The 16,842-nt window shown below is 36.7% G+C and overlaps 1 protein-coding gene across 9 annotated transcripts in view; it reads left to right on the top strand.

The window, feature by feature from the left end:
* Positions 1-16,842, top strand: part of Glis3 (GLIS family zinc finger 3) — a 428,547-nt gene that overhangs the window by 328,367 nt on the left and 83,338 nt on the right. For all 9 annotated transcript variants that reach the window (XM_046420163.2, XM_046420161.2, XM_046420158.2 and 6 more), the window contains one exon: positions 2,017-2,127. In XM_046420163.2, the coding sequence (XP_046276119.1) occupies positions 2,017-2,127 (111 nt within the window). The remainder of the gene's footprint in view (positions 1-2,016; positions 2,128-16,842) is intronic.

Genomic DNA, 16,842 nt, shown 5'->3' with positions numbered 1-16,842 from the left:
AATTCATTTCTCTGTTTCCTTGTTTGAAATCTAAGCAAGGTAAGTAATTATTCAGTACAAGTAGAAAATAATAAAATATATAGTTTAATAAAGTGTAGCATACCATTTAAGGCTTAGGTAATTTGAGATCAAATAACCATGACAGTATTATACTTAGGCAAGTTCCTGGCATTGCTGTTTTGTCACTCTAGTCCCAGGTGGCAGACAATAAGGAGAGAGTCAAGGACATCTGGGAGAAAGGGTGTGTATTCAGGCTTTCTCCAAGAACATCTCAAAATTAGATACAGAGTGACATGATGAACCTAAATCATAGTGGCATTGGTTTCTATAAAATGTTAATATTCATAAAGCCTTTTTACACGAAACATTCTGTCACACTCAAAGCATGAACTTATTTGGTCATAAGATATTGGCTACTTGTTCCCTTAAAGCCAAGGAGGAGTAGGTAAGGCTAGTTCAAGAAAGCCATCTTAGAAGAGATTCCCAAGTTTAAGAAACCTTCATTAATATAGTGGAAACTCATTGGTGAATGACTTTAGCCAATAATTGGCTCACCATTTTGTAAAAATTGAGGTATTAAAAGCCTTGTTCATTGTTAGATTACCTAATATGTAATACAGCACCCAGCACATTCTACAAGCATGAGAGCTGATGGGTGATTCATTCATTCAGTCAGTCAGTTGGTCAGTGATCAAATATATCAGATATCAGACTTAGAATTCAAATGGGATGCACCAAATTAAATTATATATTCATGATTTTACTTTGTTCTCAGAATCAAAAATTGTGAAAAAAAAAAGTAGCAAAACCTAACTATTGCTTCCAGCAAGGCCAGTGATTTAATCTAGGTGACCGTTGGTCCACAAAATGATAAGCATGCACAGGAAAATAGGAGCACAACATGAACAGGGAAAAATTTACTTAATTTTTTGTCCGTAGTAAAGCAGATTTCTAGAGCAAGAATCCTACTTTAGAGACAAGGTTTCAGTTCTCCTTCTTATATTCACATCATGTAGGCACAGCTTTCATCTCTCACCTGATGAGATACTAAGTAGATCAGTGACAGTTAATACATCTTATAAACATAGTTAATCCTGTGATTATTTTTTTTCAGTTCTTGGAATAAGCAGAAGGTTTTGATTTATCTTGCAACCACAGAATCATAGTCTTAAAATCCTGGATAAAAATTTTGTCATTATACTAATAGTAGGTGATGATACTGAAACTTGAAGGGATGTGAAGTGTTCTAATTCATTCATTCATTCACTCATTCATTCCTAAGTGTTATGTACCAAGCACCAACGATAGAAAAATTAAACAGAACCTCAACTTGGGCTCCACACTGCACATCTCTCAGGAGCATGGGGAATTGGAATAGCCAAAATTCATGTTCCCATCATGCTCAGCCAAAGGCTTTTTCACTTCATGCAGGCTCAGCACCAGGACTGCTCTGCAACTAATAACATTAATGCCCTTCTGACTGATTTTTCGTGTCTGTTGTTTGAAACCTACTGTCTCTTACTCACTTTACACTAATTTTCCTTCTTCATTCTCTCCCTCTTTCTGAATCAGGTTTCTTCTGAAATATACCCAGTCTTTTCTGGACTTTTCTACAGCTTCTTTACCTGAACCCTTAAAGAATATGTGTTTACTAGTTTCTGACAGTACCAAAGATTGTTCTCAGGGAAACATAACTGTAAGTATGACTGGAGATGCTTACTAATAATTTCCACACTAAAAAATGCCACAAGAGGTTTTGTGGTTAGAGTGCAATCTAAAGCAATCTCTTAAAAGCCATCAAGGATAGGACATCTCTTTGTTCTAAAGTTTACTCTTTCCTTTACCATGATGCAAAGGTCCTGGGCTTTCTAATTAAAATGTATGAGTATTACCCAGCATTCTGCATCAATCAGTTGGTAACAGTTCATGCTCTGAATAGTCTTTGAGCAAAACCTTCCTCAGTTACCTTTATGATTTAACCACAGCTGTTTCTTTCTTTCTTTCTTTCTTATTTAGAAACCTTATGCTTGTCAAATTCCAGGATGTACCAAACGCTACACAGACCCAAGTTCCCTAAGAAAGCATGTGAAGGCACATTCTTCCAAAGATCAACAAGCAAGGAAAAAGGTAATTTTAAAAGAAAATTTTCAAGCCAGAAAAAGCACATTTAAATGACTCTTGCAGAACTTAGAGATTCTGCAGGGCATTGGAAATTTTTATTCTTCTTAACATGCTTAAGGTTTAGCATATAACTCTTTTGAGGAGGGAAGTCTTCCATGAAGTAATAGCAAGGCTGTGGTTTACAAAGCTGATAGAGCCAGATAAGAATTTCTGGGGAAGGCTTGTATAATAGGAATCAGAGAAAACTAGTGAAAATCATCTAAACTAGTAAGTAACAAAAGGCTTTTGTGGAAATTAAGTTTAAATGGCTAAAGAAAAATACAACAAAAATCCTTTCTGGAGAGACGTTTTTTCCATAAATGATCATTTGGATGAAATCATTATAGCTCTAATAAAGAAGGTAGGTGAATTTCTAGGAAAAGAAGAGAATATTCCTCATGTTAAGCTTAGAAAACTTCTTGATGACAATCTGAACAAAAAAAAAGAAATCCAAGTCACTCTGATGTCACTGAAGGACGGATGCAATTTGCAAAGTTTATAAAAATCATAGTATCTCCAATGTGGAATAAATGTTAAAGAACAAGCAGCCAGTCCCTGACCTGCTCTTCTGACCTCATGCAGGGCCACACATTGTTGGCACTCTGGGATTCAACACCACTGGCAACAGGGAGCTGATTTTCTTTCAAGGCGTTTCCTAGTAACTGAGTTTTAAATGTTTTTGAACAAACTAGTATCCTCTGTCCACAGCAGAAAACATATTTAGCTACCTTGGCTTTTGAGTGTTTCATTTGTATCGAGATGGACACCTGATTCACTGAAGGGCCATTTATAGCAAAGTTAAGGACATTTTAAGATTCCACTTATTTCAAGTGATTGAACCCCATGGCAAGGGTTTTTAGGTACCATGGCTTCTAGTTAGAAATCTTGCATCCATTCTTTCATGGCTTATAGGAATTTAACATGTGATGTTTGGAAATGTTCTGTAGTTTTTTTGTGATGTGAATTTTTTCTGCCTTGAGAGGTGTTAGTACAATGCCAACCAAGGTCTCACACATGGAAAGAACGTGACCTCTTCCCTGTGAGTTAGAAAAATATTCAGCTAGGAGGATTTGACAGATATACTTAATTGCATAAAAACCCAATCTTGTAAATCAAATTCTAAATTAGTTATTTTTTTCTCTAGAGATGTATTTAAAATTTCCTTACTTGTAATCTTAATAAATTGATATCTGTGATCACTTGGCATGGATTGGATATATTCTTGAATTTTAGAAAAACAATGAAACTGCTAAGTATGTTAATAATGTAAATATAATTGGAAGGATGATGCTTAATCTTAAAATAACACACCATTGTCGAATATCATTAAGTACTTTCAGTAGGATCAGTGTCATTTTTGTCATTATCCATGTACACTTTACACGTTTGAAATAACAAATTACATTTTTTTTAAAAAAAGCCCTCTTTGATGAGAGGGTTATTACTCTAAGACTGACATTGTCTGTAAACAGGTTGTCCCAAATTTGTGAGGCTTCACTTGTAATACCAAATTTATCAGTAAGATTGGAAAGCACCTGTGTAGAATGTAACATGATCATCACGGACAGAGCAAGGACATTAGTCCCATATCTAAACAAATAAGCAAGATGATGTTAAATTTAAGAAGGTAACATTAGGTGTCAGATATAGAATATAGCATGGGATATTTTCAGAAATTTTTTTTAATTCAAATATGATATGTTTTAGCCTCATTATAATGGAAAATTAGTCTTGACAATGTGAAAGATTCTTGAAACACTAATTGAAAAAGAAAAACAGACCTTGAGACTACAAAATATAATTTTATTGATAATTTACTGACAATCTTCAACAGGCAATTAAGATGACAGGGGATACATTTTCAAGTAATATTATCATCTCATGTCAAAATTATGGTTCTTCATTTTTTTATGTAAAGTGAGATGTTATCTTTCAAATGATTTAGCTTTTGAGGTTCACTCTTTTCTTACAAATGGTTGAAATGGCTTTGGTTGACTTCCATTGCCCAGACCTAAATGACAAGTTTACAGTGTTTATTTTCCAAATTTTAACATGCCTTTTTATTTAAAAATGTGTTTATGAATCTGTGATGGATTAGCTTGTGGAAATCAAAATGATGAAAGTTGCTCCATCCAACAAAAAGAGGAAACATCCTCCCAGGAGAAGCAGTTGCTAATAAACCAGAAATCAGTCAATCCACATTTCTGAATCTTGCACCGATATACTAGTGTGTTATATTTACATGGTACAATGTTGTTACTAGACCTTGGAGAGATTCTAATTGCTTACTCACATCAGGACTTGGTATTTGAAATATTTCCTGGCAGTAATCATAAAAAAAGGAAAGAAACAATAAACCTTTTAAGGCAGAATTAAGATTATTTACGACTTTAATTAAAAATTGAAAACTGGCATCATTTCAAAAAAGCCTTTACAAAAATGTGAATTCATCAAAAATAACCATAAAAATTCCAAGGTGATAAAGGCACAGTGGAGTAATGGTCCCAGCCCTAGGGAATTGTTTTGTTGAAAAGAATAAAACTCTTTTCTGTCACACCCTGTTAGTCACGGACTTGTTTAATATACCCTGCCTGCCTGCCTGCCTCTAATCCTCTTTTTAACCTCCCCTAGACACTAAATGACATTATTTTGGTCTTAACGTTGCCGGCTTTATGTGGCCCTACTCTGAAATCAGGGCCAGCAACAAAGCATCCATAGCCATAAGATTAATATATATCAGGAGAGCCCGAGAACTCATAAGTGATATTCTAGCCATGGGCATGTGGCCCTTTCCCACACCTGACAGATGATGATGGAAAAATGAAACTCTCCTCCTTCAAAAGAATTGGGATAATTTGGCTCATTGCATGCAGAGAGTAACTTTTCTCTTTGCATAAATCATGCACACCCACACATTCCATCAGCCAGTGTACAGACTTCTTCCACTGAATGCACTTTGCAGTTTTCAAGTCCCTTGAAACAGACCTACACAGATAAATGGGTAGCGAAAGACGTAAGTCACCAGCAATGGTCTCCACTGAGAATAAAATTTAGCCTATAGAGCAAAGACAGAACCTGTCCTCCAATTCTGTCTGATAATGAGTGAGTGAAATAAGAGAAAACTAAGGCAATAAGCCACTTGAAATTTTCCTCAAGGCTGTGAGCTTTATCAGAATTTTTCATTTTCACCTTGGAAGTGTCATAAAAGGGGTTTCCTTCAAATCTAGCCCGTTATCAAAATGGACTTTTAAAAAAGTGAATGCAAAGAATGCCTAGCCAAAAGTTAGAGGCAATAGGAATCTTTCATCCATTCTATACTTCCACAAAGATCCCGAACTTTAAGTGTGATTTGTTCAATATTTGTTACACATTCACCTTTGGTTTGCCATGGTGGATGACTTTCATCTTATGACCTCAACGCAGGCTCTTATAAACCAAGCTTAGCATTTGAAATGTGTGTGAATGCAGCATGTATTTATATTTCTGACTTAGAGGACAGCTCTATATAGCATTTTGGCTAAGGTGGAGTCACTTATTTAATGCAACTTTCTTCGTGTAGAACTGGCAATTCTTTGGAATCTGTTCAGAGACAACACCTCTCTATATATATTTAAAACTATAAACAACATCATTAAGTACCACATAGGTTCACCTTGCTTTATGAAAAGTTATGTGAAAAAAATATTTGTCCCTGAATCAAAGCATGTATTAAAAGGACTAATGAGGTTCACTTTTTCTATCAGTTGTTTTCTGTCATGGTCTATATGGCAGGTGGCATGCACAAGTGAGGTATGCAATCAGGTGTCTTAATGGATTTTGCAATGCCTTTTCACTTTTCTTTCTTGTTTCTGCTCAGAAATAAATTATACCACTCCCACTAGTAGCAGAACATTAGTAATAGGCACATATCACAGACATATCATCTCAGGAAGAACTAGCCCACCCCTTCCTCTCACATTTACAAAATTATATGGAGTGCAAGTAAGTGAGAAGCAGGCTATTGTAGTGAAGATGTTCAAGCAGCACAATGTTATTTTAAAAAAAAATGAGTCACAAAATTCTGTACTTTTAACAATTTGCTGGTGACAAATTACTTACATCACACTTCAAAATGATGGTGACACATACCTAGATATCCTGATGCCTGAGTTAAGAGGAACTTATTTCAAGTAAGGCACAGGAAGATGCTTTAGTTAAACAAATATTTTTCAGTAAAAATAGTGGTGCTATTAAATTTAATGATTATTTCACCTTGGAAGTGTCATAAGACACTTATTAAATTTAAATGAAAGAAGTAATCTCAACTTTAACCCTAGGTCAGTAATACTGATTTGAACTTGATACCGGTTACCTGGAAGTTTGCATTTTAAGAAAGCCCAATAGAAGTCCAGCTTTGCTTTTGAGAGCATTTTGAAGCTACAAAGTGATGGGAATTATTTTAAAAGAGTTGAGACTCCAACTCCACATTTGAAAAAATTGGGGAAGGTTGTCAATGAGAGTGACCAGTGAATTAGAATAAGCTTCAAGTCCTTTCTTGAGTCATCAGAAAAACTCTTTCCACCCTTGTAAATACAGTATAACACCCACCATCTCTGGAGAGATGACCCAGGGTCTTATTTAGGGTGAAATTTGTTTCCTAAGGTATGTCCTTTGGAACACATTTCATAAGATGTTATTAGATATTTCCTTTTGCGGGGAGGGATACCTGGGATTGAACTCAGGGACACTCGACCACTGAGCCACAACTATTTTGTATTTTTTATTTAGAAACAGGTCTCACTGAGTTGCTTAGTGCCTTGTTTTTCTCTGAGGCTGGCTTTGAACTTGAGATCCTCCTGCCTCAGCCTCCTGAGCCACTGGGATTACAGGAGTATGCCACTGTGCCAAGCTAGACATTTCTTTTTAAAAGTCATTTATTTCATATAAGTTTAGTAAAAATGGTATTCAGTGGTTTCCTTCCTGCAATAGTTCTCAGAATCTCGGATATACCAATATTCCTTAAGAAAGATAATGTTAAGCATTGCCCCAAATTATTAGACAAGGAAGCCGATCTTTGTCATCCAGAGCATCTCATCAAGCTATTGCTCTAGTAAATTATTTGAGAAACACAATCGAATAAAGTTTCATTTGACCCATTCATTGAATGTTTATTAAGCATCTATTCTGTGCTAGGCACTGAATTAGACCCACAGATGTAAACATGTATGAGACAGACATGTTTTCTGCCCTTGAAGAGCCACAGTCTCTTGGTAAAGTCTAATAATAAAAAGACAGAAAATGAGTCACCTACATGTAAGCAAGGAAACCATGAGGGGATTTATATTGACATTAACAAAGAGGGCTCTATTGAGGGAGATGGTCTGGAAAGGCCTCTTGGAGGAGCTGAGCAGAAACATTGAAAGGCAATTCTTCCTAGAACATGGCACATAGTTCCTGTGTGAATGATAGAGATTGTTAAGAAATGAGATCGTTTGTTTTATTATTTCCACAGAATGGAAATCAGTGGGCTTTTATATTGTTCTTGAATACAGTCCAGTGCTTTGTCATATATAGTAAGATAGTTTTATTTCTATTCTTAAAATTCTTATTTCTATCCTAAAAATTCTTAATTCCTAAAAAAAAAAGAAAAGTTAAAATGTGGGTATTTGGCATAGTTCTGGCCAACCATTATAAAGAATGGGGATCTGGTAGCAAGTGCTTTAATGAGCCATTAGGGTTGTACAGTGCCTAGCACACCTACTGTACAGAAGTAGTTCCTTGATAATTGCTTTTCTGATTGATGGACTGACAGAATCCTTCTAAGCTTCTCACTTGCTATCTCTTATTAAATTTTGTGCATTCTTAATGAAACTCATTTTGGAATAAAAGCATTTAGCTCAATCTCTCACCTGCCTAAATATAGTGTCCTAAGATACCGTGATGCAGCTCACCATTGCCCTTCTCTGGTATCTGCTCTTCTCCACTTCCACAGCATTCAAGCCCCTTGTGCAATTATTGTTCTCTCTGCTAGTTCTCACTTGTCATCCCTTTTTAGCTTCAGTTGAGCTTTGTCTTTGATATCCCTGGGCAATATTTTTCCATTTGTTTGTATCTTGGCTCTCTGAGCTGTGAAGATTTATTTTCAGGGTGACTTCACTCAAGGGCTTGGATAAGCCTAATGCAGAAAGTTTTCTTGGTGGATACTGGGCAGGTGGCCGTGTCTCAGACCAGTGTTTGGATTGGACATCCGGAGGTATGGGCTTCTTTTAAGCAGTGCCACAAATCGCTTTGTGACTTAGGTTACATTCCCCTGGTTTTTCCATTTCTCCACCTTCATAGCTAGCTTGAAAGGCAAGCACAGGGCCCGGGAGGTGAAAGGGGATCTATTTTAGTAGAAAGCTTTGTTATACTACATATCTGCCATCCACAAAAACCTATTGTGACTGACAGCAGATCAACAGTGTCCTTGGAAATACTTTCCTTCTTGACAACATAGTTTTCTTGTAGGTGGAGTCATCTTTCAGTATTACTGTAGCCTGTCTTTCTAAAAATGCAGGTGCTACCAAAAAAAAAAAAAAAGTCCAGACAAAGGAAAGGAAACTGGGTCCCAAACCAGAGGGAATTAAAATCAAATTCAAATATGTGATATTTGATTATCTAGGGGTTCTTCCCTTTGTGTTCATAAACTATAGGGACTAGTCCATGAATAGATGGGTTTTAGGAAGCTCAAAAATTCCCAGAAATGATATGCAAAATGCATTTTCCCCGGGGAGAAGCTCCATAGATTTCAGACTTTCTAAAATGAAGACTCTGAGCTTAAAGAAATATAAGATACATTGTGACTTTCTCACTTGGCTTTACTTTCGCCACCCACCCCCCCCCAAAAAAAGAAAGAAACTTTGCCTAATTAAGGATATTCTGTGCTTCTGTGCCCTGGAGGATTAACTTCTACTGATACAGAATTGCAAATTATTCAAATACTTATTCGACCTTTACTATGTGTCTGATATTTTGCTAAATGCTTGGATATACAAAAATGGTAAGATATGCTTCTTTCCCTTGAGGCCATCAGAGATGTTAAGGCTGGATTTTGACAAGGAGCAGGCTGATTTTGTAGACTGTGAATTGAAGTGTAGAATGGAAACAGACTAGAAGCAATTGTACCAACTAGTGCTATGTGCACTTTTACATACCCTAATAAAGGTTTGGACAAAAGTATTGGCAGCTGGAATGAAAATGAAGAAAGTAGTAAGATATAGAATATAGATATAGAATGCCAGGGCTGAGAGGAAGAGAAAAATAAAGATGGCACCAGAGCTCCTAGTTTCTGAGTTTGGTTGTCCAGGCGCTGAAATTACATTCCACAGACAGAATCTTTTCTTCTTCAGGGAAACCTCAGTTCTGCTCTTAAGGCTTTTGAACTGATTGGATCAGGCCCACCCACATTATCAAAGATAATCTCCTTTACTTCAAAGCCAACTGTTTGAAGATGTTAATCACATCTAAAAATACCTGCACAGCAATACCTGGATTAGAAAATATTTTGTTGAATAACAGAGACTGTAGACTGGCCAAGTACACATAAAAAGGTGACTGTCACTGAAATCTATTATGTTAAATTTTAACTGAGTTTTCTGTATTTTGAAGGTGACACTAGCCACATGAAAATGGAGCATGGGAAACCCCAAACTGTTCTTTATATTAGTGAAAAGTATTCTCACTAGGAAGCAGAAGGAAATTAATTATTTTAGTTAGACCTGATCTCATTCTCTTTCATTGTAATGTTGACTGTTCAGAGCAAGCATATTCAAGACAACGTAAAGACACGGTGCTGGGAGAGTGAAATAAAATCATTCTTGAAGCAAATAAGTGGATATGTTGTATTTGTAACTTATATGTTGCATTACAGTATCAGAAAATTTATACAACCATACAAGTTTATTGTAATATTTTAACTTATAAATTAGTTCTTCTTTCATAACTTTATATCATATAAAGTTTGTTAATTCAGTGTCAGTTGTATCATATTAACTGAGATGATGGTAAAACATCTAATGTAGTACCTGACATGTTATACTTGCCCCAAAAGTTAGCTATAATTACTGAAAATACATGCTATCCATTAAGAGTTTTTAAGATAAGACAAGTAATTGTTCAAATTTGAGTAAGCTGATAGTAATCTACTCCAAATTCTTCCATTAATTAATTTTCCCCTTACAAAGAGTTTAGCCATTGAAAAAAATTAATGGAAACAGATCATGGTATTGGTTATAAGTTGATTATATATCTACTTTGCTTTTTCCCTACATAGAAAAACATTTCTGGTCATATTTATGTGTTTTAAAATCTGAGTCAGACAACCTGACTAACCAAATGCCTGTTTTCATCCAGAAATTGGTATGTCTTTGGGTTGGAAGTCCCTGCCTTTGTCAATTCTTCCATACCTGTTGTTACATGAGTGGGAGACATATATGGTTCTAGATTTCAGGCTGAAGAGTTTTATGCCATGTTGTTGGGTTGTTTCTGAATTTTCTTTTCTAAACTGGCCAAAGGCTTACCACATTTACTTCCATGTTGACTTATCTGGTAGGTTTTTGTTTTATTGTTGTTTTGCATTTGGACTTTTGAGGCTGGATTCGCAGCCCTACTTTTTATTTTAATGACATAAGCCTTGAGAGATGACTTCATGTTTCTGAACTTCAGGTTCTCATTTGTAAAATCAGGACAGTATCAGCCATCTCCTCAGATTGTTTTAGTGATTAGTGAGGCAGTCTGTACACAGTGCCTGTTGCAGCCCTGCATATAGATGGAGCTTCGGCGTTGGAGGAGGCAACAGTGGCTTTCAAGCGGGTAGTAAGGTGTGGGTTATTATTAGAAGGGGTTATAATGCACAGGAGAGGGCTCACCACCCTCCATTTCTGCTGAGAAAACTGCGTTTAATTAGTGGAATAAGAGGTGAAAGGCAGATAAAAGCAAGCATTTTCTAAAGGGAAAAAGAGTTGGGATTTTTTTGGTTTGTTTTCTGGCCCCAGCTGACTTAGCCTTCTTCCTTGAGGGGCTGGGGAATTTTACTAATTGATTTTTGGGCCTTCTGCAGTCACCATTTGAATTGTTCAACAAGTACAGTTCAGCCTCTGTGATTCTGATAGTTTAATAGTGGTTGTGGTAGTAGTGATAATATTAATAAAAAAAAGGTCTTGTTTTGCCTGCGTTTAATGCTTTGACCTTTCAAAGTCATGTATATGTTATTTTATTCTTTTGGCCTTTAGACTCAGGACTTTTATTACTACTTCTAGTCTCTTCAGTTTATTCCTGAGGAATGAGAAAGTTTAGGAGGGGAAGGGAGCCAAGTATGATGGCCAAGGTGGTATGCTGCTTTCCTATGAGCCAAAAGGTCTACAGAATTATGTGCCAGAATTAGTTAATACTGCCTAATGTAAAGCCATCCATTAAGTCTTGACACACTGTTTGCAATCTTGGCGTTCCACACAGCATTTTGGCAAAAGATTATTCTTCCACTCTCAATCCAGAGCCCTCTTTACAAACTCAACAAAGTGTCATGTGACATTTGAAATGCTCACTGAGTCCTCTGTAGAGTAGGGACTAAGTTAACTGTTAAAAGACAGTAGTTGCCTCACTAAGGCTATTCATTTAACTGGAATAGAAGGTTCTGTTTTTCTAAGAGGTTTTTTAGGATGGGTGTTTGCTGCCCTGCTCCTCCATAGGGCCGGCTGTGGACATAGCTGCAGTAGAACTCTAGCACATCCGCATTGTAAAGAGCCCTTAAGTGTCGCCTTGTGTACTCTGCAGCCTAGTAAGGAAATAACATTTGAAAATCCCAAAAGATATTAAAAAGCCTCTTCAGGTAATTTTAAGCTTTCTAACTTGTGAGACAGCCTTTGTTGTCAGTGTTATTATTTAGCGAGTCTGATATGTCGAGACAAAACGACCCTTCCTGAAACACCTGCTAGATGCTGGAGTTCTGGCTTCCATGACTGCTGCTGATTTTCCATTGAGGCTTCGCTGATGCTTGCAGAAATGCTGCAATCACTCCTGCTTCTCCACCGTTTTCTCTTATTATCCAGATTTTGGATTTTTTTTTTAAGCATATGGACCCCATTGCTTTCTTTGTTTTTTGTTTTATTCAGCTAGAGAACAAGGTTTCAGCAAGGGGACACATAGAGGAGGCAAGAACTGGGATTGAAAAGACTGACAAGGGAATTGATGTCAAAGGGCCTTCTGTACCCTGCTCTGATGTGAAACATGGGCTGTGGTCAGATCTATGATTCAGAGAGGTAATGATGGTGGTAATGTGGGGATGAATTAGGGATTGAGGGGAAAAGGCAATTAATTGGATTGGCATATTCCATTAATCAGTATTCGTTAGATACAGTGGCTCATTTCACTGTGACTACACCCAGCTGTGCTAGCATCAGTTCTAGGTTTCTCAGTCTTTCAAAATGCTGCCATGAGAGACTGCTAAATATCCTGTGAATACTAGGCTCATCCTGTGTAGCATCTTTCCTTAAAGGCATCTAAATAGGAAATGATTTTCTGTTTGTTTTCCATAACCCAGTCCTTGCTCCTACTGACTTTCTTCCTTCTTTACTGCTTACTGATTGTGTGATTCTTTCTAGAGTCTTTCCATGCATCAACTTTAAGCTTTCTTCTCTTCCTTTCTTGGCTTCATACATTACTTGGCTTTATTTTGCCTTATTGAAATTTGGGATATGGATATCTCTTTTCTCCATTTTCTGGCCTTATCTCTTTGTACTTTCTCACGGCATGCTCTTATAATCATATTTGCAAGTGTCTTTGGTGGCAGAGTTTGTTTGAGCTTAGGACCTTGAATTCCCTGACTAGCTAGGTGAGCCTTCTTGCTGTCCTCTTTCCTGTCCTGGGCTTTATTCTCCTTCCTATCCTACCTCCAGCAATTATTTTTTCCAACATTTCTCCCTAGGCATTTTCCCCATTAACAAACCAGGTAGTGGAGGAGCTTTATGTAATTCATCATGCTCAGAGTCTATCCTCGTTTTAAAATTGCATAATTATTTATATTTTTATAAACAATGACTATATATGTACACTCCTTGGAACCAAGACACCATGGATCATAACACACCCTGATTTGTGATGTTAAAATATTTTATTGTAGAATAGCAATGAATCACAATGGCTTAACAATGGGGTGCATCTTCCCATGTATTTTTTATGTCATATATAAACATATTATGGGGTATCTCTACTTTTATTTTTTTTAACTACATAGGATGTAGTAAATATTTTGCTTTGTCAGCAGCTATACTACTAATGGCTTTATTTTAAGGATATATTGCCTTTCATTCAATCAATCTACTATTTTAGACATTTAGTTGTTTTAAGAATTTTACTATGATGGATAATTCTGTGATGTATATCTGGTGCATAGATTCTTAATAAATGTCCTAAAGTAATAAGTTCCTAGCAATGTACTGCTCAAATAACTTCCAAAACATTTGTAATAATTTACTCAAATCCCTGCTAAGATGATAAAAAAGTGAAATTTTCTTATATTTTTTTAAAAAATATGAGGTGAGTATGTACATGTTAATATGATAAATAACAAAAGAATTTAAAAAAAATTTAGTTATAGATAGACACAATATATTTATTTTATTTATTTATTTTTATGTGGTGCTAAGGATTGGACTCGATGCCTCATACGTACTAGGCAAGCACTCCACCACAGAGGTACACCCCAGCCTCCTAGATGAATTATTAATGTAAGAAGTTTTTCTTAGATTAGTGGTAAATTTGCTTCTCTCTCCATTATTTATTAGCCATTTGTATTTCAGTTTTACGAATTGTCTGAAATCTTTTCTCATTTTTTATGAGAATTTTATATTGATTTGAAGTAACTCTTTACATATAATAGAAATAAACAAGTTTATTATCATCCGTATTACAAATACTCTCAGTAGTCTGCCATTTTTGCAACTTGGTTTGTTATGTGGAATTTTTATTCATAGAAAATTTACTATAGATATATTTTAATAGAATCATATTTTTAGATTTTTTTTTCCATTTGAAGGCTTCTGTTTCGGTATCATTCTTACAAAAGGCTACCTGTCATCCACCATTTTGATTAAACCTAGCTTCCCGTGTTTTAATTAAACCATTCTTTTCTGACAGTGTTGGTTCTATCTTGTTTCTTGTAGAAGAACAAGAAAGGATTTGGAAGAATGCCTTTCTGAATTTGAAACTCATCTGTGATTTGGGGGGAAAATTGTTTACCTTCTCTGAGCTTCAAGTTGATGTTCCTACCTCCTTGGAACTGTTCCATGATTCAAATGTGATCATGCATGTGAATGGACTTTGCAAAAACTCCCAGACTCCAGAATATTGGGGTGCTCAGCAAATAGTTTTTTCCTTTGTCCTTAACATGATTTTTTTAAATGAGAAGGGTACTTTATTTTGAGTGGTCTAATTAAGATTTTAAGTCTCCTCACTTTGGAAAATACATTAGAGGCAACTAGTGAACTCCACACTTTATCTTGGGAGAACAATGCATGATACCTCTGTGTATAATACGTTAGCTTTTATTTATTTTCAGACTCAGTGATAGCTGTACTGCAAAATCCTACAGCATTGTGAACTAAGACCACTAAGTTTTGATGATAGAAAGTATAAATCACTGCCGTGAGTAGTCTTTTTCACCTGTGTCTCCAGGACATTACTGGGCTCTGAAAAGGTATTCAAAAGGAACCAGGTAGAGCATTACAGAGAATGACAGATAAGAAGCTCTGCACAGAGTGGTGCTTTCAGCTAGCTTAGCACACAGCACTGGCTGTAGGAATTTGAGTAGTGTTTACCACTGTGGACTTTGGATAGAAGTTGTATTCTGAAATGATAGTGCAAAAGATATCATTGGCATTTCCTCATCTGTACAGACACAAATAACAGAAATCAGTTTTCCTTTTTTTGTACCCAAAATAGCAATCAAGGGTAGTCCACTCCCCTCTCTACTGTTGTATCTAAAGATCTTTTTATTTTATGTTCAAGAATATGTCAAGAACAAATCTCCCAATTTTCAGTCAAAAAAAAAAAAAAACCCTCAAGACGTATGAAGGACCCTAAATCATAACATAAATGAGCAAGAGGGATTTAATGTTTCATAGTATTTTTCCCACCTCCCATCTCTACCCCAATCATGATCCTTCTCTCCCTCACAAATTAGCATAGAAATTGATCAGAGACCTCAACTCAGCAAAAACATTCACAAACTCAGGATCATCAGTGAAAGCAAAAATGGGTGAATGGTTATGTAAGACACATAACAACACAATGGCCCTAGTGCAATTAAGCATTTTTTATTCTCTTATGAAATAATAAAAGAAATCGGAAGAACTACAATAGTAATCATCAAATACCTGTGTAGCACTGTTCACTGAGCATTTTCATGCCTGTTTACCCCTTTGATTTTCAAAGCAGCTCTACAAGGAGCCTCCTGGTTTTGAGCTCCCTCCTTAAAAATTCTCTTAGCTCCTTCCTGGTGGTATCATCCAGTTGGGGCATCCTGATACTATTCTATCTCTTTCTGGAAATGGAAGGTCTAAGGTTCAGAGAAGATAAATGACTTTACAAAGCATACTCAGAGAGCGGAAGGGTCCCCAAGCTGAGCTTTCCTAATGCCATGCATTACTCCTTGGTTTCGCATTATCATCCTCACCAGGGCTGTCTGATATCCCAACATATGCAGATTTGTAACTTGTCAGTAAGTTCTAGCATGAGGTTTACTCCCAGGCGTTCTTTCATGGCCTTCTATAAAAGATGGTGGCAGAGCCTCTGTGCTTTCTCAAAACTCTCTAAGCCTCCTCCTTGGTGGCTGGGCCAGCAGTACCACTCAGGTAGGACACCCTGATCCTAGACTGGGACCCACATGGGAGCCAGCCCCCATTTCTTTCCTTCAGGGTACTCTTCAACCTATTTCCCTCGCCAAGTATCCTGTCAAGCTTATCTATGGGCTCATCCTGGGGCTATTCCAAGAGGATGATCTGGTGGGCAGATCACTCCTTATGGCCACTGTGGCTTTTCTTTAGCTAAATCACTTGAGATTGGACCTCTGGAGTGGTACTGACATGCTGATTGGTGGGATGGTACTCAAATTGATTATATAGAACAGAGTCCCCCACAAAATTGTATTTCCTAGTACTATTCACATTTCAGAGATGGTCCTATAGGTGGCAGGAACTAGAAGGAGTCTTAAGATTTTACCCTTGGGTAAGCTAACAAGTTAGCCTGCTGCCGTTTCATGGATGCTAGCAGAAGACATGAGCTTCCCAGGTCAGAGACACACAGTTTATCACACAGCAATAGTAGGAGCCAAAGTATCATTTTCATGGGTTAGTTTTTTAAATCCCAGTTCCCACAAAGTAACATGAAGAAGACCAGGCACATTCCGTGGGTTGTGTTACAAGAAGGGAATTCAGAGCTTAGGGAATCTTTCATAGTGAACATAGCATGACTGCCTTTGATCAGGAGGGTGGCACTGTCCTGTTTTATTCCCAAGCTATTCAGTATATAAACGTCTTAGGAAAGATGGTCCAGAAAGGCAGTTAGTGCCTCTGCTCATAAGATATATACAAACTTGAGAGATGCACATTTGTTTTAGCTTCTATGGTCTTGCCATGGGTTGTATCTCGTGGTTTGATTTGGGAGTTCCTC

Source organism: Marmota monax, unplaced genomic scaffold (assembly GCF_021218885.2).
Source record: "Marmota monax isolate L192 unplaced genomic scaffold, Marmota_monax_Labrador192_F-V1.1 WCK01_AAM20220418_F8-fsc00277, whole genome shotgun sequence".
Taxonomy (NCBI): Eukaryota; Metazoa; Chordata; class Mammalia; order Rodentia; family Sciuridae; genus Marmota; species Marmota monax.
The sequence above is the reverse complement of the archived record's forward strand: the minus strand, read 5'-3'. Positions and strand labels throughout refer to the sequence as shown.